Raw genomic sequence first — 23,632 nt, 5'->3', positions numbered from 1 at the left:
TCCTCAGACTCTCCCCAACTAAAGACATCTGTCCTCAGCATGGCTGAGGACCACAAAATAAAGCCAAGTACTCCATGGAGGTGAAGCTATCATCAGGAACACAGGGAAGGCTCAGGGCAGCCAAGACGTCCTCGTTGTCAGGGGAATGGCTCCACAAACCGTGATTTTGAGTTCCTTCCTGGCAAAGATTTTTCTAAGTAGGAATTTGTTTCTTTTTCATTTCTCTCCTACAAATTAACTTGAGACCTACACCAGAAGGTCTCACTTTGCTTGTCCAAGTACCAGCCTGAGGAGTAGAACCCCAACGCCAGCTGATCAAGCAGCCTGAGCCCTGCTGCTGCCTGGCCAGGGCCAGGGAAGCTATACCTTTGGTGCTGTCGTAGATGATGTTCTTGCAGAGCAGGTCGTTGTGGCAAAACACCACAGGGGAGTCCAACTGAGGCAGGTGCTCCTTCAGCCAGGCCAGCTCCCGTTCCAACACCTCGACCTTAGGGACATCTGCAGAAAGGCTGGACAGTGGCAAGAAAGGTGGCCAGTGGAGGGAGGGCTGATAGCAGACAGGCACATGCTTGGCCTCAAAAGCCCTGGGCTCTGGCCCCATCACTACCTCTTATTGCAGAGGGACCTTGGACAAATGGCTGACCTTTCAGACCTTCACTTTTGTCACTTGTAAAATGGCACTAACCTTTCTTGTCCTTCTGACTTCCTGTGGTTATTCTAAGAAGCTGATTAAAACTTGGGCAGAAAAGCATTTTGCAAAGCGTAAAAGTCCCTGACCGAACAGTGTCCTGATACTTTGTGAAAGGGAGAGGGAAATAAGGATGGAGGCACAAGGAGGTGTCAGGGGAGGGAGAATGAATGTCCAAACTCAATTATCCCAGAAAGAACAAGGGCAGCCGGGGAGGGACGCAAACAGGCCTGCTCTTGGGATACTCGGAACAATTCCTAGGGGGAGGTGAAGCTCTCTAAAACAAGACCCCAGAGCTCCTCCAGTGGAAGGGTGACAGTGCCCTGGGAGTGGTGGCTGCACCGGCACCCTCTCGAGGAGACACAGGGACGTTCCTGTGAGTCTCCCTCCTGCTCTGGTGGCTGGCGTCACGGTTGGAAAGGACTAGAGATCATCTAGGCTAGCTTCCCATCGCACAGCGAGAGCACTCAGGTCTACAGAAGAAAGCAAAAAAACGGCTTCTTGGGCTCACTCCTACAAGGCCAAGGGGATACTAGGGCCTTCCAATTGAAAAGCACTTGCTCTGTTGTGGCTCAATAACTCACCTCCTCCCCCCTTGAACTATGGGTGTGTTTCCCTGCCCCGGCCCCCTGCTTGTGTAGGAACAAAGATGCATGAAGGCCTCCTGTCCTTCAGCCCACCCCAACCTGTGGCCCACGGCAGGCATTTCTGCTAAAAGTACACGTTGAGGAATGAATGAACAGGTCAGTCAACGATGTTCTCAGAGGTCATGGGGAAGTTGGTGAGGGTGCACTGTGCTCCGATGCTCTGAACTTTGCTCCCAGGAAGCACAGAGTTCTGTGTATACTGAAAAACCAAATAGTTAGCAGAGCCCTTAAAACCCTAGCCTCCTCCCCTCCACCCATTGGTGGTTCCAGGGTTTTATCTCCATTCACATGACTCCTGTTTGCTTTCTTGTCCAGGGCAGTGAGGGTACACGCGGGAGGATGTGAATGAGACACGTCCTCTCTGACCCTCCCCCAGGACGCCCCATTGCCCCTCACCCAGCCCAGAAGCCCGAATACAGGCAAGAGTAGTCAGCGACCAAGGCATCCCCATGTTCCCCTGGAAAAGGATGAGCAGCAGGCCCCCTCCAGGCTCTGAGAAGGTCAAAGCTAAAGAGGATCTTAGGTCTCCAGTCTAACCCCATGGGGAATCTGAGGCTCAGGGGAGGGCAGAGACTTCCTCCCGCCTCCAGAGGTGTCTTACACAGCTGGATACCCCACTCCCTCACCTAAGAAAAGCAGTCCTCAGCCTATCCAAGAATCCAAAATCAAGCTGAGCCTCTGAACTGAGGGGGGCTCAGTGCCCCTCAGGGGCTCTGCACAGGCCACTCTGAGTCTAGGGGTCTATTAGGGGTGGGATGGGGGAGGCCTCCCCTCACCCTCACTGGAATTTATCTGTGTTGACAGGTCTGCATAAGATACATTTTCATCTGGGCTTTTCTTAAGAAGCTACCTTTTCCTTTAAGATTCTTTTTTTCCCCCTTGGACCGAGACCACCCAAAGACAAGAATTAGGAGGCTTCCTTTGGTTTGCCCAGGTCTTAGCCTGAAAAACATGTCTTTGACATCCAAGATGCCTGCTGCCCAGGCCCTGACCTCTGTCTGACCCCTACCCTACCCACCCCAAGGCCACACAGCTGGTTACTGTGGGAACAGCCCAGGCCTTCTACCTCCCTGGGCAGCCCTGCTTCCTTCCCCTGAGCGCTTGAAACGTCACCAGCTTTGCTACCTTCAGCCCTGACATCGGCTCTCTCAAGGCTGTGGGGATGGCAGAATGGTACCCACCACTGCATCACAGAAACTTTCCACATCCCAGGCGGAACAGCTCTGTCCCTCAGAGGAGTAGGAGGGGGTGAAGGGGCTGGGGGCCCTCCTCAGGGAAGCCTGGGGGTTCCCCTGAAGGGACTGCTGCCTGGCAAGTGTCCACTCGGCATTCGGGATCCGGGCGGGGGAGGGGGAGGAAGTCCCTTCTCCCCACAGGGAAAGGACTTTCTAAGTGTTCACACTTACTGACTCATCACCTTTGCCCTCATACCAATCAACCCATCCGAAGCTCCTCTTGATGCCCCTTAAGCAGTTCTCAACCCCACCTTCCCCAGCCACGCTGGGTTCCTCCATGTCCCACCCAACACCAAGACTATCAAATCTGTTTCCACAAGATCTGACTCATCCCCCTATTCTCCATCTCTCCATGAAGCTTCCCTAGGGCAACGTTCCTCAGAGCATGGTTCCTTGATCACCTGCCTCAGAATCACCTGGGGAGCCTGTCAAAATGCAGATTCCTAGGGTCTAATGCAAGACCTCCCAATCAGTCTCCAGGGTTAGGCTAGGAATCTGTACTTAGCAAGCACCCAGGGGAATCTCATGCTCCAATTTGGGAACCCTAGTCCTAGATGTTGCTCACTGAATTACAAGACTCCCCCAGCTGGCCTCCCTGCCTCGAAGCCCCCAACTCCCACCCAAATCTGGTCTTTACAATGAACCCCTGGCTCCAACACCTTCACAATGACTCTCCACTGCCTGATAAATTAATCTGGGCTCCTTAACCTGGCACTGAAGGCCTCTCACAGTCTAGCTCCAACTCACCTCTGCAGCCCCATCTCCCACGACCCATCCCCAATCCCTCCTGAAGATCTGCTCCAGCCAGGCCCTCATCTACTCAGCACCCACAAGCAAGCTGTGCTCATGCTGTCTCCGCCAGCCGGAGGCCTCCCGTCTCATCTCTGCCATACTACCTCTGCCAAGAAGACTTTCCCTGGTGCTTCCACCCCTGCATACATCACACACACCGCATAGCTAGGTCCTATTTACACGGACGGTTTCTAAGCTCCTTGAGGGCAGGGCCCCTGTCACCTTCAAGTTTTTTGTTGTTTTAAATCCCAGTCAATCAGTGTTTGTGAAATGAAGGACTGACTAAATCAGGGTTATCAGGCAACGACTGGAGCTCAAGGGCTTCACCCCATCCGAGTATCGCTCATCGCTGCCCTGCTGGCGGCAGGTTAGACAGTTTAGGGCAGGCATCATCCCCTCAAGAGGCTCAATTTAAGCAAATTGATTTGCCTAAGGTCAAAGGTGAGACAAGAGAAAAGGAAGTTGGCCAGCTCTTCCTCAGGGCACACTCCCCTCCCAACAAGGTCACCCCTGAGGTTACACAGTGACAGTACGGTCAGAAGAAGCTGCAGTAACAAGGGTCATGCCCGAGCATCAGGCCTGGACTCTAGTCCTTGAACTGCCACTGATCCGTATAACCTCGGGCAAGTCCCATCCTTCCTCTGGGCCTCAGTTTTTCCACCTGTCAAACGAAAGTGGTAGGCTGGGTGATCAGAGGGTCTTGCTCTCCATGGGCTGTTCTAGTCCTAAGGGGGAAAGCAGTCCTCGTCCCAGAGCCATTTGACATAGAAGGTCTGAACATAGGCCGTCCTAGACAAGTGGTCCCAAAGCAGTACTTCATAACCTCTGAGAGGGAGTATCTAGATAAAGTCATGTGTGCGTGCATGGGACAGAGACACACGACGGGATGGTTAATTACTACCATCTTAGAAGGAGAAGGAGATGCCCTTCCTCCAAACCTCTTCTGTGCCCTGATCCCACGAACATGTGGAGAAGAGTGATGTTCAGCCCCAGTGGGGAACATGGAGAGATCAGAGACCCACTATGGCCTTTTCGGGGGGTGGCAGGGATGAGGACCTCAATCTTTTCTCCATGCCACCATCCTTTTCTCGGCACTCAAGGGTATGCTGGGGAGTCAGGTATCTGAAGGCTAGAAGGACTCCCAGGTTGCCGGCGAGAGCATAAGGATAGGTCCGGGGAACTGCGTCTTACCTGGGGAAAGGCAATGTCAGGAGGGGTAGAGTGCGCCCCTCCCCGGAAGAGCAGTGAGGAAGCAGCGAGCTGTCAGTTTGAACAAGGTGAGGAACCGGGGCCCCAGAGCCATGTGGGGACGAGAGGTGCCCAGGCAAGTAGCAGGAATCGTGAAGTCCAAGGGCTTGTCAGCTGATGAGCTGAGCTCTTCCGACAGACTCAGAACTCAGCCCCACCCCATTCTCAAGAAGGCCGGTCCCTCCCTTCTCATTGCTCAGAGGCCAGCTCAGGTAGAAAGGGCCCTGTGTGGAAACAGAAGCCCTGCCTCTGACTAGCCCTGTGACACTGGGCAAAGCTTAGTCTCTGAGCTCAGTATCCTTCAAGTGAAATGGGGAGATGCTGACCATTGGCCCCGCCACAACCAGAAAACCGAAGGAGAAATAAGCACAGAGGTATAAAACCGTGGAAACAAGTTCCTGAGATTTCGTCAATCAGCCCAACTCTGCTTGGAGACAGAGGCTCAGGAATCAGGACTGAAGCCACTAAACCTTCTGTCAGGGCGGGCTGGGGAAGGGCGGTCATATTAAGGCAGCAGAGACAGTGGTAGCCTTGAACCCTCTCAGATCTTCGTACCTGGGGTTGATCTCGTTCTTCACAAGGGTGAAATAATTGTGCATCTTATGCCAGAGGATGGGCTTGGGCAGGCTGCCGTTGGCGTGGATGGTGTGAATCTTTGCCATTTCTAAGGCAATTAGCCTACAGCAGAAAACAGGAAGAGTAGAGCATGAGTGTGGGGCAGGCCCTCACCAGTTCAGCCACTCCTGAGCATAAAGAAATGGCCCTACAAAGTCCACTGGGGCCAAGTGTAGGACTATTACAAATCTGTTAGGAGCGCTTGGTCCTGCAGAAGGAAGGTCTCAGCAGAAGGCATGAAAATGAGATAAGGCCTTCAGCTCAGTAGCTTCCCTTCCAGAACCAGAGCGGGGTGGGGGGGGGGCGGGGGGGGCCAGGGGGCTTCAGGGAGCGAAAGGGCAAAGCAGTGGGCCATTGGCCACAGGTCAGTGACCCTGCCCCACCCCAAGGTTGAGTGCCTACAGCAACCCCTGAGGACAGAGGGGTCACCTGGGGAGGGGGGCAGAACCCCTCCCACCCCCCACCCCAGCCCCACCCCCTTGGACTCAGACCCACGCCCTCAGGGGGAGGTAAATGCAGGGCACCAAGGAATCAGGGGGTGGTAATGCCATGCAGGGAAGAAATGCTTGTCTCTTATCAGCCTGGTCAAGGTGGGGAGGGCAGCAGGCTGGCCCAGGGCAGCCCCTTCCTCTGCGGCAGGGAGTTGATGCTGGCGGCTGGGTGCCAAGGACGCAAAACAAACCAGCGTTCTATTTTCAAGTTCTCCTGTGGACATTATCCAAGGTCCCGGGAGAGAAGGAGGGGGCGGTGGGGAGAGGAGAAAGCAGAGCTGGGGAAGGTTGCTGGGAGAGGGCGGGGGTGGATGGAGGACTGACCGGGCAGAGAGGGAAGGCCTTGATAAGGACCCCAGCGTCTGAGGCCCTGTGTCCCAGCTGGGCTCCCCCAGTCCTCTGCCTGCTCTCCCTTCTGGAGCCCCACCCCCCACTCAGCTGCCAAGCCTCCAGCATTCAAGCTTCCTTCGCCTCTGCCTGTTGCTCGAATAATAATCACTGGGAAAGACAACAAAAGCATTGGCTGTCTGAAACCTTGTTACCAAGCTGTTCCAGGGACACCCCCTCCCCTGGCCAGGTCCTTGGAAGGGACAGCCATCGCCCAACAGGATAGCAGGGCAGACTAGGGGCTCCTCCAGAAGCCCCCAAGGCTCCCACCTCCTAAAGGGTGGAGGGGGCAGGGGGCGTGGCAGCGACCGAGTGGGTGAGAGATGAAGGCTGTGCTTTCAGAGGCGAGAGGCCCTGGGGCAGGAGGGAGCCCGCCAGGGCTTGGGCAAGGCAGGGGAGCGGCCCCTGAGACCCGGGGTTCCCCTACCCAAAGGAAGATTCCGAAAAGAGCCTAAACAGAGTGTTTCCTTGAATATCAATAGGGCTGTTGTCTGGAATAGCAATGAAAGTAACCTCAACAGTCAGCGTTTTTATGCTGCAAAGCCTCGGCAGGAGGCGGAGGTGGGGAGGTGAGGTTCAGGGGAACCTGGGGAGGTGGCTCCTGAGGCCTCTTCCTCCCTGCCTTTCCCTCAGAGATCCACCTTCAGGCCAGAAGGATAATGGTCTATCCTGGGAAAATCATCAAGGAAGGGTCTACGTCCCATACTTATCCCAATTTCTGGCTCTCCCCCAAATGTAAAGTTCTTCTTATTATCAAACCTAAATCCATCTTCAATCTTCCTGACAATGGTAATTGTTTCCATGAAAGAATGAGTGACAGCATCAGATTCCCAGAGGTGGCGGGAGACTGGGAGTGGTGGAGGACCTGACACTATCTGAGCTTTTTTGCACAAGACTGAGGGAGAGCTGGGAGGGGTACTGTGGGAGAAGTCAGGACAGAGTTCCCCTGGCCCCGCTCTGACCTCACATCTCTAGCTGGGTGCATTCTGAACTATCACCTGGAGCCTGAGAAGACCCTCGCACAGGGCTGCATGTCCCACCCCCACCCCAGATACACACACACACAGCTACAACATACAACTCCACATGAATATCCTGAGGCTCAACCAGCCCGAGAGGCAGTGCTCTCAGATTTCCTTCTTCTAAGTCCCTAGAGGGCCTGCTAGGGGTTCACTGCAAATAGGGCCAGGCGCACTAGCTTGAGGTCAGCTGGGTAGCAGGTGACAGCTAAGAAGCTTCTTGGTCTACTCCCTGCGTGGGCTTTCCTGTTTCCCTTCAAGATTTGAAAGGCTCCTTCCCCTTAGGTGGGACAGGACAGATCCCAAGGGTCTCAAGCAGACCCCCATGCTGTTGTTCCCGGTGTCAGGGGTAAATTTCGGTTTGCCTCAAGCCTCACTACAGTCTGAGTGCCCTGCACATGGGCGTGGCATTGTGGGGAGGAAGAAGGATCCTGCCTGACATCCCTGCTCAGCATGGTCAGAGGAGAGCATAATATGGGCTCTTCTTTGGTTCTCCCCCTTCCAGACCCCCAACAGTGGCATCCACAGGGCTTAAAGGTTAAGTCGAGTTCCTGGGTCCTACACATCCAGGTGTTTAATAGGAGCAGCTCCCTGGGGGCCATGGGTCCTTGTGAGCCTCTGGAAGGAAGCCTCAGCAGTTTCCCAAACCTGGGCTCCTACCTTGTCAGGAAGCCCAGAAGGAGCTCAGACTGGGGTGGGGAGGCATCTCTCTGGGTTGCTACAACCACACTCACCCCGGATAAGGCCCATCTTCCAGGAATGCCTGAGCCCTCGCCAGGAGCGGAGAGCAGGAAACCCTGAGCGCTCTGGGGATATCACTTCCGAGGCTCCGAGATGTTTCCAGGTCAGACTTGGGATGGGTGGAGGACTGAGGCGTGGGCCAGGAAGCAGATCCCCCTTTGGTCCCATGTTCACCAAAATTCTCACTTGCCTCCCCAAGAACACATCCTTTTAGCAGACCCCACTGAAAATCTACACAAACTTATAGCTCCTCTCCGCAGAGCAAGGCACATAAACACACACACATTTTTCATGCAATTTCAGGGAGTTCACAGATCTTAAGAGTCTCTTTCATGGACGCCACTCCACCAGGGAGGCTGGCCAACGATTTCAAAGCCCAAGGCCTGTGGAATCATGGAGATGAATGATATACTGGGCACCCTCCTCACCTGAAGAGCCGGGGCTCACGGATGTGCTCTGGCCCCAGGGCCATGCCCCTCATGTACTCGTAGCACAGCCCATTCTGGAAGGTGCAGTAGAGTTTGGGGGCGCAGCCGTGTGCTCGCAGCAGCTGGAAGTTCCTGACCTCATTCTCCCGGTCCACCAGCAGCTCCGTCCGCTCCCCGTACACCCGGACCAGCACACAGTCCCGCATGTCCTCCTCCACGTAGCAGGCCACCAGCTTGTTGGTAATGCCATCAGTGAAGCGCTGGCATGGGGGAGAGGGCAGCACAGGGATGTGTGGGGCAGGGTCTCTGCTCTTGCCCCAGCTCCAGCACAGGGTGCTCGTTTCAATGCTGAGCACAATCACACAGAACCCCCGTCCTTTAGCCCTCTCACTTAGTAAAGAGCTCAGCACTGCTCCTAACCCTCCACCCTCTCCCAATGCTTGAGGTAGACCAGAGAGTTCAAGAAAAAAATGGCAGCTTGGGCTCAGCCCAGGCATGCTTCTCCTGGGTCTGCCTCTAGTGGACGGGATTTGGCGGTGGAGGAATTTTCACACCACTTACCCCACCCTCCCCACTTTTCACTCTCCCATCAGGCCCTGAAAGAAACCTCCATGGACCAGGATGCTGCAGAGGGAGGGGAGTCACCTAGGACGGGTACAGCCTGACCCGACTTGCCTCTCACCACCTGCCAGGCAGAGGTACAGGAGGGTACTGAGGTTGGCACCCACCCCAGGGCCAGGTGGTCAGAGCTCCTTAGGGCCAGAAGAGACAGAGAGAGTAGATCCTGGGCAGGTTCTCTGGGTAGGGTGACAAGGAGGAATGAACCATGGAATTTATGGGGATGGTGTGAGAGAGCTGGAAGGGGCCTTACGGACATTCGAAGTAATAAAAGGTGGGGAAACTGAGGCCCAGAGAGGGGAGGGACTGGAAGACAGCATGTTAGGCCAGTGCTGGAATTAACCTCAGGCCTGCTTGATGCCCTGACGGTTTTACACCAAAGTTGTCTTTTATTTTTAAAATGTTACCCACTCCCCCCTCCCCACAAAGGAGTCTGTCAACCTTCACACATGGTCCTGAACCTCACCCTTTCCCACCCAGAAGGCCCGCCAGCATGGAGTCCCTACCACTCCAACACAAGCTGCAGGTGCCCACTCAGGGCAGCATCGTCCACAGGCAGCTCCCAGAGGGAATGGGACAGCTGAAGACTCTTTCCAGAGGAGGCAGGTCTGCTGGGAAGTCAGCCTGAGGCTCCTCAGGGGGAGGCTCTGCCCACGTCTGTGTCCCTGCCAACGTGCCCAGCAGAGCGAGGAGGTGCCCTGTGTAGGGGGAGCTGAGGCAGAGCTAGGGGCGATGGTGAGGCTTTCCACGCAGCTCAGGGCTCGGGGCTAGCTGGAATTCCTCAGGGTGGCTCCTGGGACCAGCAGGAGCAGCTCGGAGCCTGGAGGCTTTGCTCCCACTATGGGGTCTGTGAGTGTGTGGGGGGGCCCTTAAAAGTTCCTGCCTCCGCAGGTTTCAGAGCCGGATGGCTACTTGCTTCTGGGCAGCGAGGGGCACCGGCGCACAGCGACAGGGGGTGGGGCCCGCACGCACAACGTGCTGACAGTCGGCAGGTGGATCTCCCGCGTGCCCGAGAGCCCCAGGAGGAGGGGTGGGTGTGGAGGGCCGAGGGTGGCGGGAGCCTAGCTTTGCTTGGGGACCAAAATAGATGGAGAAAGAAATACATACGCAAACCACCATTTCAACCCTCTTCTGGGCAGCAGCCGCGCAGCCCTGGGACCGACACCCGGAAGGATGCACGTCCACGCATCCCCGTTCCAGCCCCGGCGGGGCCCCATCCCCTGCCCCGCGCCCGCTCTGCTACCTTGGTCCGAACTTGCTGGGGCTTCCAAAGCGGCCGCAGCTCCCGGATGAGGCGCAGGGCGCCGGGGAGGATGTCGTCCTGGTCCACGGATATGCCGAAGCACGGGACGGCGGCGGCCCTCGGGGGGCCCGGCGGTTCCCGGCAGCCCGCGCCGGCCGCAGCCTTCTCCTCCATGCCCCATGAGCACTGCGGGCAAGGCGCCTGCCTCCTCAGGTAAAAGGGCGAGCACGGCAGGGGAGCCGAAGGGGGCACAGCCATTCCCTGCAGCCCCACCCCCTCGGAGCCGCCGCGCGGACGCTAGCCCCTGCGGGGGGGCCCGGCGCGGGAGTGGGAGTGGTAGAGGAGGGGCCAGGGGAAGTCCATGACTCAGGAGCCAGCGGCCCGCTTCAATCGCCGCCTCGCAGCTGGGCGCCAAAGCCGAAGCCGACCCCGGAACGCCGGGGCCCGCCGCGATTGTGACATCACGGGCGGCGGGGCGGGGGCCGCGGGAACGCTCCCACACCACCCCGCCCCGGCCCGGCCCGCTGGCCGGGGGGGGGGGTGCGCTGCCTGCCGCCGCGGGCGGCTGCGGCCACAGTTACCTGGAGAGCCTGGCGGGGTGACGCCCCCGGAGAGGCCGTGACGCAGGAGGTGGGGCCCGGGTGAGGCCGGGGTGGGTGGGCCCGCCGTGGGCCCGCCGTGGGCCCGCCGTGGGCCCGCCCCCACCCGGGTCTCAGGCGCGGTAGCCCCCGGTTCACTCCCCCCGCTTCCGTGGCAGCGAAGTGGCCTCCTCCTTCCCATCTCGGCCGGGGCCGCTCTTCCCGTGTAACCTGGGGCAGGGCCGGGGGAAGCCTCTTCCCGCCCCCCACTGCGTCCTGGAGTGTGGAGATTCCGCTGCTCCCAAGAGGTCAGCTTAGGCTAGACCACCTGTCCCCCAGCTTCCTGCCCCCAATCCCTGGACTCCTGGAAGAGGCTCCGTGAGAAAAGGCCTTTTCTGATGGCGAGGGGACTTTGGGAGATGCATTTTGGGGGTGGGTGTGCCAGTGGGGACCTCACTAGTCACCTGGCTGCGTGGGAGGGCTTTCACTGCACCACCCAGAAAAGTGCCTATTTCCCCACGTTGACCCTTTCACCTATTCAGGAACCTCTCAACCACAAGCTTCCTGTCCTGATTGCTGTCCAGAATCCAGCTCTGCCCAGTGGAACTTCTGCGATGATGGACATGTCCTATATCTGTTCTGTCCAGTGCAGTGGCCACCGGCCACATGTGGACTATCCAGCAAATGAAATGCGGCTAGTGTGACATTTAATTTAATTTTATGTTTAATGTAAATAGCCATATATGGCTGTCTTATTGAACAGGGTAGGAGATGATCGGGGGGCCTGCCTACTCAAGGTCATGGAGCCCCGGTATGTTGAGCTGGAAACGACACTGACTCCAACCCTTCCTGCAAACAGTGAGGAAATAAAGCTAAGCAGGCAAGGAAACTCAGAGAATTGTGCTCTTGGCTCTGCACTGGGATGCTGGCAGATGTGGGAATGCTGCCCTAGAGAGGCCCTGGTGTTCTATACAATTCCAAGAGCCTGTAATTCTAGAGGTATGAGCTTTGCTGGGGCCTGGGTGGGCCACTCAGTGCCTCACCTTTTTCAGTCAAAAGAAGGGTGAGCAGCTGTCGTGAAGAGGGACAGTGTCAGTGGCTTCATTCAGGTAGTCGCTGCCTCTCATTCCCCAAGCTACACATCTCCTGCAGATCGTCCAAGGGGTCAGAGTGGGAGAAGACATCAGCCTGAGTCCCAAGTCTTGTGAGATGGAGGACAGCAGTGCATACATCTGTGTGCTTGTGCACCTGGCCCCATACCAGGGTGGGTGAAGCTCTGAACCTGTGAAGGTACAACTGTATGTGGAAAGGTGGGAAGCCCCCAGACCTGAGTCAGATGGGCAGCCTTCTAGTCTTTGATTTTTCACACTTCACTGAGCACTCTTGGCCAAATGCTTTCATTCTTTGAGCCTCAGTTTCTCCACATGTAAAAAGGGAGCATCGGTCGGATCTCTGGTGTTCTACGTTTTTAGGTTTTGGTGCCTTAGACTGCATGGGTAAATGGCTATGTGGGGTGGGGGGGTTGCAGTGCCTGAGCGCAGAAGCCTGAGCTTGAGGCTGGCTTCCATGAGCTGGGACCATCTTTCTGGCCCACAGTCCACTGCCACAGTGTTAGCCTTGGTCCTCAAGGGGCTGGCTCTCAGCAAACTTCCCACCCAAGGTTGTGTGAACCTTCAACTCCACTCGAACCCCGCTGATGTCAGATGGATGTCATCAGCCCTGCACGCAGGAACCTGTAGCTTGTGATGTGAGTGAACGTATAGTTTGTCATTCTGTCACGTTCCTGTGTGCACATGATCTCTTGGTTGTGCTTCCCTCTGTTTCAAACCCTAGTGAACCCAGGTACAGTGGGGTTGTGAACATGAAGTCTTTATTCTGTTTGTCCTCAAAGTAGGGAAGAGCTGGTGCTGGGGGCAGGGCGCACATCCAGGAGGTGCTCCATGCCCCTGAGTGAGGGCACAAGCACAGGCAGGGGTTGAAGAGTCCCAGAGAGTGCTCTAGCTCTGGGCTAGAGCTGAGGGCAGGACCTGCAGGGCAGCAGAGGGCCTCAGCGGGCCAGGGCAAAGCCAATGCGATTGTTACGCCGATCAAACTCCGTGTAGAACTTGCGGATGAAGCTGGCACCCAGGACCCAGACTGGCCCCGTGGGTGGTGGGACGTCCAGACCATGGAGGGCCAGTGTACACAGATCATCACTATTGTAGGGGTCCTGGCAGTAAGCAAGAGGGTTTCCCCACTGCCCAGCTGATAACCGCGTTGCCTGACTCCAGCAGCCATCCTCAGCAACATCCCCCCCACCAAGTCCCCCAACCACACCGGGCCTCCATCACATCCTGGCCCTTTGAACCATCATGGATCGCACCCCTCCGAGATGCAGGCACTGAGCTGGATGCTGCTAACAATGCATCCGGCACAGCACTGCCTTCAGGAGCTTTACAGTCTGGCAGAGCTTCTGGTCCTAGACAAGGTATTTAACACCTCTAAACCCACTGAATATAAAAAGCAGGTGAGAGTGTAGGAGCATAACATTACTGGGGGCATTTGATGAGAATGGAGATCAGGAGATGAGCACAGTGATCCCCAAGTTTGGCTGCAAGTTGGAATCACCTGGGGGGGTTTGAAAACATTGATGCCCAGGTACCACCCCCAGAGGTATCAATAGGTATGGGATGTGGCTTATTACTGGGATTTTTAAAAGCTCCCAGGTGACCCTAATGTGCAGCCAAGTTTGAGAACAACTGGTCTAGCAGGTAATCTGTGCATAACGACCTATCTCTTTTTGAGGGCCCCTGCCCACCTTTCCTCCCCGTTGCCGAGGGGCAGACTAGAGTCTCACCTGTAATACGTAGTCCGCACTGGTGAGCGTGTAGGCTCTGCCTCCGAGGTGGAAGGAGATGTCAGGGAGTGTGGGCACTTGGTTACAGTTCACGACGTACTGGCGGTGGGGAGGGTCAAGGGAGCCCCTTTGAGTGTGGGAGGTCCCCCAGCAGACACAGCCCTGTGCCTGTGGCCTGGCCCTTCTCCTGGAGAGGGCTGGGCACAGTCCCCAAGTCCCCAGTCCCCTCTCCCAGGGACCAAGCCACACAAGGGAAGAGTGTGAGAGGCAGGAGAGGAAGGCCTGAAATGGTCTCATTTGGGACCAGATGTTTCCTAGGGTCATTTGGGGGCCTGGACCAGGTGGTGCTCCCCCCAACCCCTAGCGCCCTCCCTGCCAGCTCCTTACTTCATCTGTGCTCAGCTCCTTGGCCCCCAGGGTCTCCATGAGCAGCCTTAAGGAGCTGGTGGGACCCGAAATGTAAGACGCACCGGTATCCACCACTACCATGCAGCCCTCCTCACAGAGCAAAGTGGTCGACCTCACAGACACCCTGGGGGAGGCCACACAGTCAGACAGACAGATGGACAGCAGGCTGATGGGGCACCACCAGGCTGCATAGCTTTCCTGAGTGAGGGCAGATGATGGGAGGGAGTGCTGGTGGTCCAGTGATGCAGTGAAGGAGGGGTAATGCGTGAGCTGGAAGAAGAAAGGTGCTGCCCCCTCCCTCGGCATGTGGCTTAGTGACCCTCCGCTTCCTCTCAGTAGGCCCCCTCCCCTCTGAACCATATATCTCAGTGTTCCCCACCCCTGGACAAAGCAGGCAGAGAGCAAGTGTTGGCCGGACCTTAAGAAGCGGCTGCATTAGGAGAGAGGGCAGGATGGTAGCCCTGCCCCTTCCAGACCCCACCCACAGCAGCAGCAGCATTTTTAGAGAGTGAGGAGGGTTGAGGATTCCTGACCCTTTCATTCTGATCTGCCAGGAGCCAGTCTTGCTGACGCTCACGTAGTGGAAATTCTCTTGGTAATACTGGGGGTCGCTGCCTCCCAGCACGATCTCTCCCCCCAGCAAGTGGGAATTCCTAAAGGGAAGATCAGAGGCTCTTGGAGACCCACAACCTCGAGACTCAGTAACCCCAGCAGCAAGGGAAGTTGGGCACAGGTGCAGGGTGGGGCAGAGGAAGGCGGGGCGGACGGCAAGGCTAGGGAGCTGCAGAGCATGCCGCTTCGCCACCTTTCTTGCCCCTTCCCAAGGCCAATCAGAGGTGGTTCCAGGATAGTCTGGCTGCACCCAATAAAGCACCCCCAGAGAGGTCACAGAGAAGGAACAGGCACACGGACAGTGAGTAGAATGCAAACAAGACACAAATCAGCCCCACCCTCACTTGGGTTCGGGTGGCTGTGTGCTGAGCAGGTGCACGGGACAGGGGATGGGCCTCTGGGGGCTGTCGGGTGGGGCTGGGCAGGGACATGAGGAGAGCAGGAGGAAGGAGCAGAGAACTTGGGCATCCAGCGGAGCCTGGGCCTGCTGAGGTGAGTTTTGGGCAGGTGGCATGTGTGATTCTGGGCCAGGTGCTCTGGAGGGTCAGGGCCAAGTGGGGGGGTTTCCGTCTCCTTACTTGGAATTTCTGCAGAGAAAGAGACACAGCAGAAAGGAAGACTTTGTTTCAGGTGAGCCCCGCCAGACTGTTGTTTGGCAGGGTGGGTATTACGCACTCTTTTTACCCTACAGGCAATGGACTCACCAGGAGGTGAAGTCACTTGCCCGAAGTCACTTGCTTGAGTGGGGGACTGGAGCCAGGGCTCCTGGTGCCCAATCCGAAGCGGATGCCCCTTGCTTTCCTCTCCTCCAGGTGGCATGATGCCTCCCAAAGCTCAGGGCCTACCTTAGGGCTGGTTTCCTCTATGTGTGTGTGTGAGAGAGAGACAGAGGCAGAGACAGAGACAGAGAGACAAAGAGAGAGAGAGAGAGAGAGAGATGGAATTTTCCAGCATTCATAGTAGAAGGCAAATGTGCATATGCACGTGGGTGCACAGCGTGTAGGTTGCACGTCACTGGTGCAAGTGCAGCTAATTGCATTTTTATAAATCCAGTACATATGCACACGTGCTAGCACAATTTCCCTCTGCGTCTCTCCCAGCACTTCAAGATCTCTCTGGATGTTCCCTCCTTCTCATCCCAGTGTAGAGGAAGAGGCAGGCCCTCTCCTCAACAAGGCCCGCCTTCCTCCTGTTTGCTGGGATCCTACTCCCTTCCATGGCCTCCAGACTCCTATACCCTCAGTTATCTCGTCTTTTTTTCCCACATTTTCAACCTCTCACTTTCCACTGGCTTCTTCCTCCACCTGCAAGCATACTCAGGCATCCTCCAGCATTTAAAAACACCCACCCTTCTTTTCCCTGCTTCTCTGTGCAGCTCTGTCTGCACCCCACCTGGCATTCCCTCCCCTGACGAATTTCTCAGGGCAGCCTACCTCTGCCTTTGCCTTCCTGACACGCATCCACCTCTTCACTGCTTGCCATCTGCCCTTGCCTGGCCTCTACAACACCTCTTCCCAAGACTGCCCCTCACAGCCAATCGGTGGCCTTTTCTCAATTCCTTCCCTTTCTCTCATCAAACCAGACACTCCTTTTCATTTCATCTCTGTGATTTCTCTGGACACTGACCCTCCCCTCTGTCCTCACTGCTACTGGCCTCCTGTTCTCACCCTTATGATCTCTTGTCTCCAGCTCATACCCAGCAGCTGAGAGCAGATCACGTTTCTGCTCAACAGCTGATAGCAGCTTCCCCAAGACTGGCTGAACTGCACATAAGCTCAGCCTAGAGTTGAAAGCATGGGGTTTCAGCCTCATGTCCCCTGTTGTTGCCCGTCACGTTGTAATGTTTCTTGTCCTCCCTGCCGGACTGTAAGCTCTGTGAGGGCAGGGACTCTGTCTTGTACACTGTGTTCATGGCTGTACCCCCAGAGCCTCGCACAATGCTTGTCATATCAGCGCCCAATATTTGTTGAATCAGTGAATGAGCAGATAAATGAAGGGATTAATGAATGAATGAAGTCAGCTGTCTATGTGAGAGAAGCCAGGGCCCTCACAGGGAGGTCCGCCAGTCACGGCAATGCCTTACTTCCCATCACCCCCACCCTGCATTCTCCTCTTGTTCTAGAGCAGTGCTGACTGAACAGGAAGTAAAAGAACTTTCCACAAAGATGGAAATGTGCTACACCTGTACTATCCAAAGTGGTAGCCACTAGTCACTGTGGCTGCTGAGTACTTGAAATATGTAGTGTGACTAAGGATTTGAATGCCTAATTTTTTTTTTTTTTTTTTTTTTTTTTTTTTTTTTTTTGTGGTACGCGGGCCTCTCACTGTTGTGGCCTCTCCCGTTGCGGAGCACAGGCTCCGGACGCCCAGGCTCAGCGGCCATGGCTCACGGGCCCAGCCGCTCCGCGGCATGTGGGATCTTCCCGGACCGGGGCACGAACCCGTGTCCCCTGCATCGGCAGGCGGATTCTCAACCACTGCGCCACCAGGGAAGCCCTGAATGCCTAATTTTAATTAATTTTAATTTAAGCATTGGCTTCCATATTGGATAATATAGCTGTAGATATGGATTGAATACCACCTGATCCTGAATACATCAAAATCCTGGCCCAGGACTCTCTTCCTACTCTCCCAGCTCTCCTGCCTCCTTCCCTCTCCCTGCCTCTGCCCCTGGAGTCCAGGCCTACCTGCTGTAGTAGACAGAGAAGACGTCCTCCTTCAGCACCCTTTGGGAGAGGATGTGGTCAAAGACGGGCGTGACCCCTGCAATGGCCTGTGCGGGGAAGCCCATGCCCAGAACACCATCAAACTTGGCCAGCATGAAAGGTATCAGGGGCAGCTCCGTGACCTCTCCAAACGTCTGTGTGACGGTGATTCCGCCCACCTGTTGGAGGAAGGACCGGAGACCAAGCCCATGGCCTGTACTCTGGCCAGGGTCTGGTCTAGGCTTCCATACTGGGGCCCCCGGGCACACACACACCCCAGGGTGTGACAATCTGAGGTAAGACCATTTCGTCAACACTACATGCATATCACCTCTCATAATAAACATGTAGGCGTCAGAGTCCAGAGGGACTGAAAGGGGCAGAGGCTGAGAAGGTGGTATTGCCGAGCAGTAGTAGAAAAGATGCCAGGAGCTCCCCAGTGGCCCAGCTTTCACATCGGCAGGACTGGGTTTTGGTCCCCTACCCCCATGATGGGCCGAGGATTTCTCCAGCACAGCCAGGCCTGCCCTTCATGATCCTTTTTCCCTAATGTCACAGACAAGGGGGAGTAAGGGCTCACACTGATTTCCTCTCAGTTCCATATGTACCCTTCCCCTAACGCTGTCAGAGCAGTAGCTGGAGAAACCCAGAAATGGAGGAGGGTCAGACACAGGCCAAGTGACAATGAAAGCCAGGACTGACCTTAATCCCAAACTCTAAACTCAACTATGACCTTAAAACCTAAGCCTGACTCCAAAAGTGTTGCTGACCATAAGGGTGACAATACCCCTGACCCTGACCCTGACCCTGACTCTGGATTTCAGTCTGGGGTCTAATTAAGAGCCCAGTCAGAGCTGGGTGACCTCAGGCAGGTTACGTGACTGCAGGCTCTGGGGCTCAGGACAAACCCTATGAGTGCATTAGATGGAAAGGCCTCCACAAATCACCCAGGTTGAGCCAGGAGCTCAGGTCTGCTCTGCCCCAGGTGCTTTGCAGCTCTGGAGAGAAGTAGCAGAGGAGGGTGTTCTTCAGCTCTCCGGGCTCCAAGGTGGACTGGCCTGCACCTTCCCCAACCACAGGCCCTAGGGTGGCAGGAGACGTCTAGGGACAAGAGGGCAGGAGGTCAGATGACCTGGGATGGCCTCACTTACAGTCACCAGGTCCTGGCTCAGGAAGCCTTTGACCTTCCCAGATCCATAGTGGATGGTGAATTCCGTCCCATTCTCCACATAGCTGGAGGATTCCGAGGAGTCGTAGAGGCTGTGAATCTCTGGCAGGGAGACATAGGCTCAGGGCCAAGGGAGGCCCAGGCAGGGGGCTCGGGGGCAGACGCTGGGTATGGCCCATGTGTTGAGGCCTGAGAGCAGAGACAGGGTGGCCCTGAGCTTGGAGGCTTGGAAAATGTGTTTCATCAATCAAGGACCGTGTGCCTTGAGCCCCTGTAATGTGCTCATATCTCTGAGAATTTTGTCTCAAATGAAGTATTTTAAAGTAATTGCTAACACTAGGGTGGGGAGAAGATTCCGGTCACAGTAAGCATTCAGTAAGTTCACTGAGGGTAAGGACGGCAGAGCCCAGGAGCCTGGGATGGGTCTGAGAATTCAGTCCTCTCCCAATCTCAGGAGGAGTGAGAAATGGCTTTCTGGGTGGGCTGGAGGCTCCTGGAGCCTGCTTTTTTTTTTTTTTTTTTTTACCTTGGTGGCCATATAAGAAAAATGGGGGACATTTTCTTCTTCTCTCTTCTCAGGGGCAGTGAGAACAGAGGCGGAGAGGAAGCAGCTCAAGTGGTAGCAGGAGGGCTTTAACTGGGTGTGAGGTGGGACTGCCCAAGCATGACAGGGCAGGGGCTTTGAGGAGGCACCCCAGGTGTCGGGTCTCACCACAGGCCGTGTAGAGAGGGCTACACTTGGTGGAGGGCACCCAGAGGTTGGCTGAGCCCGTGTCAAAGATGACTTTGAAGGTCTGTGGTGGGGTGCCAATGCTGATCTCGCCATAGTACTGGGTCTGCAGGGATGAAACGAAAGAGGTGGCTTGAGGGGCTTGGGGTGACTTGGGCCTTGGGGTCTTGCCTGATACCCCCTTTGGCACTTGGGGCCAGATGAGGCAGATCATGCGGCCTCTCTGGGCTTCCATTTTCCAGCAGGGATGGGGTGGGAGGCTTAGCACTGTCTTATGACTTCCCAGGAAGTGGGAGGCTCGGTGAGACAAGAGGGCAAAATAAAAGTACTGCAAATGAAGCAGGAAGGTGCCCCAAGCCTTAAGGAACCACTGATGCAGTAAGTAGTCAAGCTGCACTGAGCCTGGTCACAGAAACCTGCATTTGAGGTCACACACCCCTCCTGCCCACCCCTGACACCTGGGCTTGGGGCCCAGAACCTGGATTCCTGAGTTCCAAACCTGACCCTGCCTCTGGGCTCCTTCCTGCCCTCTGTGCCTCAGGCTTTCCAGCTGTGAAATGGGAATTTCGTGAGGTGCTCAAAAAGGGCAAAGAAAGCCTTAGGCCCAAGGGAGAAAGGAGAGGGCAGGTGGTGGGGGCCAAGGGACCGAGCTGGGCACTCACATCCAGGTAGTTGGTGAGCACCACGGGGGAGGTGCGGTTGCCAAAGGAGAGTGTCTTGGTGAGCTGGCTCCACTCAGCACCCAGCCTGGCCACGTCCACGCCTCGCTCCTTCAGGATTTCCCAGACGGAGGGCATTTTCTTGAGGAAGATCCTGGCCCATGACGGAGTAAGAAAAAGTAGAAGGGCTCTGTCCTGCCCCATAATAACGGTAGAGTTCCGGAAACTTCTGACACAACTACCCCTAACCTTAGCCCAGGCACCTAAGAATCACTCTTGAGCCCTTAGGCCTCTAAAGGAGAATTTACAAACCTCCATGGTCACCTACGCTGGTATTAAATAACCCTCAACTAACTCCTCCTGTCGTCTAATTTTGATCCTTATCACTGCAAGGCCATTTGTTCATTCATTCATTCCATAATCACAGGTTGAACACCTGCTCTGTGCCTGCACCGTGCTGGATACTAGAGATATAAAGATCATCACTGCCTTCAAGGAGCTCCAGCAGGCCAGGAGACAGAGGAGGAAACAGCACTGACTTCCCCTCTAAGGAGGTGAAGGCGGGGAGTGCCCCTCTCAAGGCTGGGCAGGAGGGGGCAGTGCCACATGGGGCCTGCAGGTGGCAGCAGACACCCTCAGTGGCCTGTGGGGGCTGTGGGATGCTGCGGGCAGGCGCCCAGCCAGGACCGTGGGGTGGAGTGGACCGATTGAACTGGGTGCGGTGGGGGAGAGGTGGGCGTCTCCAGAGTGCCTGTGCAGCCTGTCCTTGGAAAGATGTGCCTTCTGGAGCCTAAGTCCCAGTCCCTCGGCTTCTTGTCCTGACACTTTCCTATCAGCGTTGGGAGGCAGAATTAGACCTGGGAAACTCACAGCATCCTGAGCTGCCACCACAAGAGTGCCAAACACTGTGCGTGCCACCCCACCCATGTAACCCTCATGACAACTCTGCAAGCTGGCTGTTGTTATCCTCGCTTTATGATAAGGAGTGAGGTGCCTCAGAAGCGATGGAGCAGACATTCAAAGCGGCGTGATCGGCCCTGTTTCCCATATAGGGTCCCCTGGGCTCTGACATGAAGGCTGTGTGCCAGAGGCTGGAGGATGTCCTGAGCTGTTGGTGGGGGGTCCCAGGGTTGCAGCCCAGTGTCTGGAGTATCCCTCTTTCTTTTTCTGTGCTTGCACTCTCCTTTCCTGCTCACACCCCGTGTATTCTGTGTACCCCATAATGCCCACAAACATGAAGGCAACTTTCATGCCTGTCGGTATACTATTTTAATGGAAATGACTTGTCAAATTCATAACATAGTCTGCTCTTCAACAAAGTATTTTCACAATTATGACCTTCTTTGATTCTCAGCCATCTCATGAGCTGGGTAATTTTACCATTCTCATTTTACAGATGGGAAAATGGAGGGGCAGAGAAGGCTTGACCCCAAGGAGGGCTCATTTTCCACTATTTACTATGAACAACCTCAGCTCTGGACCTTTACTTTTACCTTTCTCCTTTTAGGAAGTCCCTTCCTTCTCCCCTTCCCCTTCCCTCCCCACACCCCAGCACGTTCATCCTTGGAAGCCTGGCATGCACCCCGGTCCCCGTCCCCGGGAAGCTTGCCCCGTGAACTCCCTCCACAGTGGCCTCACCTTTCGCCGGGTGCTCACAGCCAGCACTGCACAGCCTCATGCTGCCTGGTGCTGAGGGCATAGTGGTTGTGGGGGCATGCTTGAATCCCTTCCTACCAGCGTGATTCTGAGCAATTTACCTAACCTCTCTGGGCCTTTTCTGAGCCCCCATTAACTCCTCTGTAACAATGGACTGAATGGTAGTACCTACCACGGAGAAGCACTTTGCAGATTAAGCCAGCTGCCCACTGCTCGGTAAGTAAGAGGCATTTGCGTATGCAAAAGGCAATGACACACCTTGAGAATGGGGTCTGCTGTTTGGATCTCTCAAAGAGCCTTGCATCATGCCTTGCACATGGCAGGTAGCAAAATTCCTGTAAGTATGTTTTGAAAGCCTGACTCCCTCTTCACCTTGGCCCAATTCCATTCTTCTTCTCTTTCTGAAGAGAACAAGGGAGAATGTTTCTACCGCTCCCTGCCTTTATCCCGGGGGTGGGGCCGCGCTCAGGCACACGCTGCTGCTGGGAAGCCCCCCGCTCTCTCACACCATGCCCCCAACCCCGCAGCTACTCTCCATGAGCCTTGGAGCAGGGGAAACCAGCTTTGGAAACAAAGGGCCCAGTGTGTGCCCAGGCTCAGCCTCTTACTTGTGACCTCCGGGAGCCTCAGTGTCCCCAGCTGCAAAATGGGACTGCTGAGTTGTTTGGAGGATGATTTGAGATGAGATACGGGAAACGAACCTGTGAATTCCTCAGCATCTTACAGACTTAGCAACTATTACCGTTATTAAAACCTGCCCTCTTACCGTCAGGTCTTCTGGTTCCATCTGCACTCCCCAACCTGAAACCCTTTCTCCACAGGCCCCCCACCCCCCTGCCTCTCCCCTTCTGCAGCCTTGGAGAATTGCTTGTTCCCACAGGGCCTGGCACCAAACATGGATGTTAGGTCTCTCTCCTCCCACCTTTGGGCTGCCTTAAGCCTTTCTTTTAACAGTTGTGATAATCCGCCCTGGAGTATGATAGCAGCTGGGTTTTTACAGCGTGCCTGCACCAGGCTGAGGGATTTACATGCAATATCTCATTCAGTCTTCAAAGCAGCTCTGTAAAATAGGTGTTTTAAAAATGGTAAACTGAGACCTGGAGAGGTTCAGTGTCTTGCCCGTGGTTCCAGAGCTAGTTGGCTCTGCTAGTGGAGCAGAATTTAAACCAAGACTACCCAATTCTGGAAGCCTTGCATTTAATCACTATGTTGTGCTGCTTCCCTGGTAGACCTAACCGTACTGCGCCCTTCTTAGTAATTAGGCTGTGAGCTCCTGAGGGGCAGGGAGTATGTCTCAGTCATCCCTGGGTGCCCCCACTGCCTAGCATGGTGATCTATGCAGGAAGTGAAAGCTCTGGTCAGGGATCAGAAGACACTGCTTCCAGGCTTGACTAGCCACTGCTGTGGCTGTGTGATATTGGGCGAGTCACCTGACCTCTCTGAATGGAACCATAAACCTTGCTGCCCTGCTGGTCGTGAGGACTGGGTGACATCACATATCTGAAAGCCTAGGTGTTAGGAAAATGAGGATCCCTTCTCCCCTGCCACCCTCTCTCCCAGTTACCGTCTGAAGGCACCAGTGTCTGCGGGGAGACTGAAGGTGCAGGAGCCCCACAGCACCAGCAGGAATCCCCAGCGAGGCATTCTGCTCCACTGGTCCACGCCTCCCCTGGGTCCACGCTTTGCCTGGGTCCCAGCTCTCTCTGGGATCCACTGAAGAGCCCTTCTCCTTTTGTACGCTCCACACTTGGGATGGCTGCGGTTCTGCTCTGCTCTAATTTATTACCGTGGGGCAGATGGCAGGGCAGCCAGTAATAAATCCCTCCGTGGGACTGAGCTAAGTGGGTGAAGGGTGATCAGGCTTCTGACGCGGAGCAGGGGAGCCAGAGAAAGGAAGGTTGTGGGAAAGCAAGGCTGTGCCCAGTGACGCCAGTAGCCCTGTCTCGGCCTGGCCCTGTGACCCCTCAGGGAAGACAGAGGCTGATGAGAAACAGCACTGCTAGGGGACGAGGTCAGGGCTGGGACAAGCATGGAATGCAGGTTTCCAGACCCTTAGCCAGTCTCCCTCACCCCTTGCCTTTGTAGCTCTGTCTTCTGGGTTAACCTTGGCTGTGCCCCTGACTAGCTT

General features: G+C 55.7%; 2 protein-coding genes across 3 annotated transcripts; both read right to left on the bottom strand.

Moving 5' to 3' along the window:
- Positions 1 to 366: 366 nt before the first annotated feature.
- Positions 367 to 10,410, bottom strand: LOC102979884 (ethanolamine kinase 2; the record flags this gene model as incomplete). Its single annotated transcript, XM_028485364.1, has 4 exons — positions 10,153 to 10,410; positions 8,292 to 8,551; positions 5,166 to 5,288; positions 367 to 509 (listed from the first exon to the last, which is right to left on the bottom strand). Coding segments are annotated over exons 1-4 (784 nt in total), but the record flags the coding sequence as incomplete, so codon positions are not given.
- Positions 10,411 to 12,587: 2,177 nt separating this feature from the next.
- REN (renin) lies at positions 12,588 to 23,173 on the bottom strand. Of its 2 annotated transcripts, XM_007110542.2 has the most exons (10): positions 23,069 to 23,173; positions 19,852 to 20,002; positions 19,172 to 19,295; positions 18,443 to 18,561; positions 17,274 to 17,470; positions 15,165 to 15,173; positions 14,508 to 14,627; positions 13,954 to 14,098; positions 13,567 to 13,665; positions 12,588 to 12,939 (listed from the first exon to the last, which is right to left on the bottom strand). In XM_007110542.2, the coding sequence occupies exons 1-10, from the start codon at positions 23,146 to 23,148 to the stop codon at positions 12,778 to 12,780; spliced, it is 1,206 nt and encodes a 401-aa protein (XP_007110604.1). In that variant the 5' UTR covers positions 23,149 to 23,173; the 3' UTR covers positions 12,588 to 12,777. The 2 variants fall into 2 exon arrangements, with proteins under 2 accessions (XP_007110604.1, XP_007110605.1); XM_007110543.1 differs by lacking the exon at positions 15,165 to 15,173.
- Positions 23,174 to 23,632: the final 459 nt, after the last annotated feature.

Source organism: Physeter macrocephalus, unplaced genomic scaffold (assembly GCF_002837175.3).
Source record: "Physeter macrocephalus isolate SW-GA unplaced genomic scaffold, ASM283717v5 random_380, whole genome shotgun sequence".
Lineage (NCBI taxonomy): Eukaryota > Metazoa > Chordata > Mammalia > Artiodactyla > Physeteridae > Physeter > Physeter macrocephalus.
The sequence above is the reverse complement of the archived record's forward strand: the minus strand, read 5'-3'. Positions and strand labels throughout refer to the sequence as shown.

Bases quoted from the DNA above. Each gene is read 5' to 3' on its own strand.
- REN (XM_007110542.2), bottom strand. From the start codon at position 23,148: ATGCCTCGCTGGGGATTCCTGCTGGTGCTGTGGGGCTCCTGCACCTTC. The intron at 13,666-13,953 runs GTAAGGAGCTGG...CCCCACCGCCAG, and splicing joins AGGAGCTGAGCACAGATGAA to TACGTCGTGAACTGTAACCA. The intron at 12,940-13,566 runs GTGAGACTCTAG...GCTTACTGCCAG, and splicing joins GTGCGGACTACGTATTACAG to GACCCCTACAATAGTGATGA.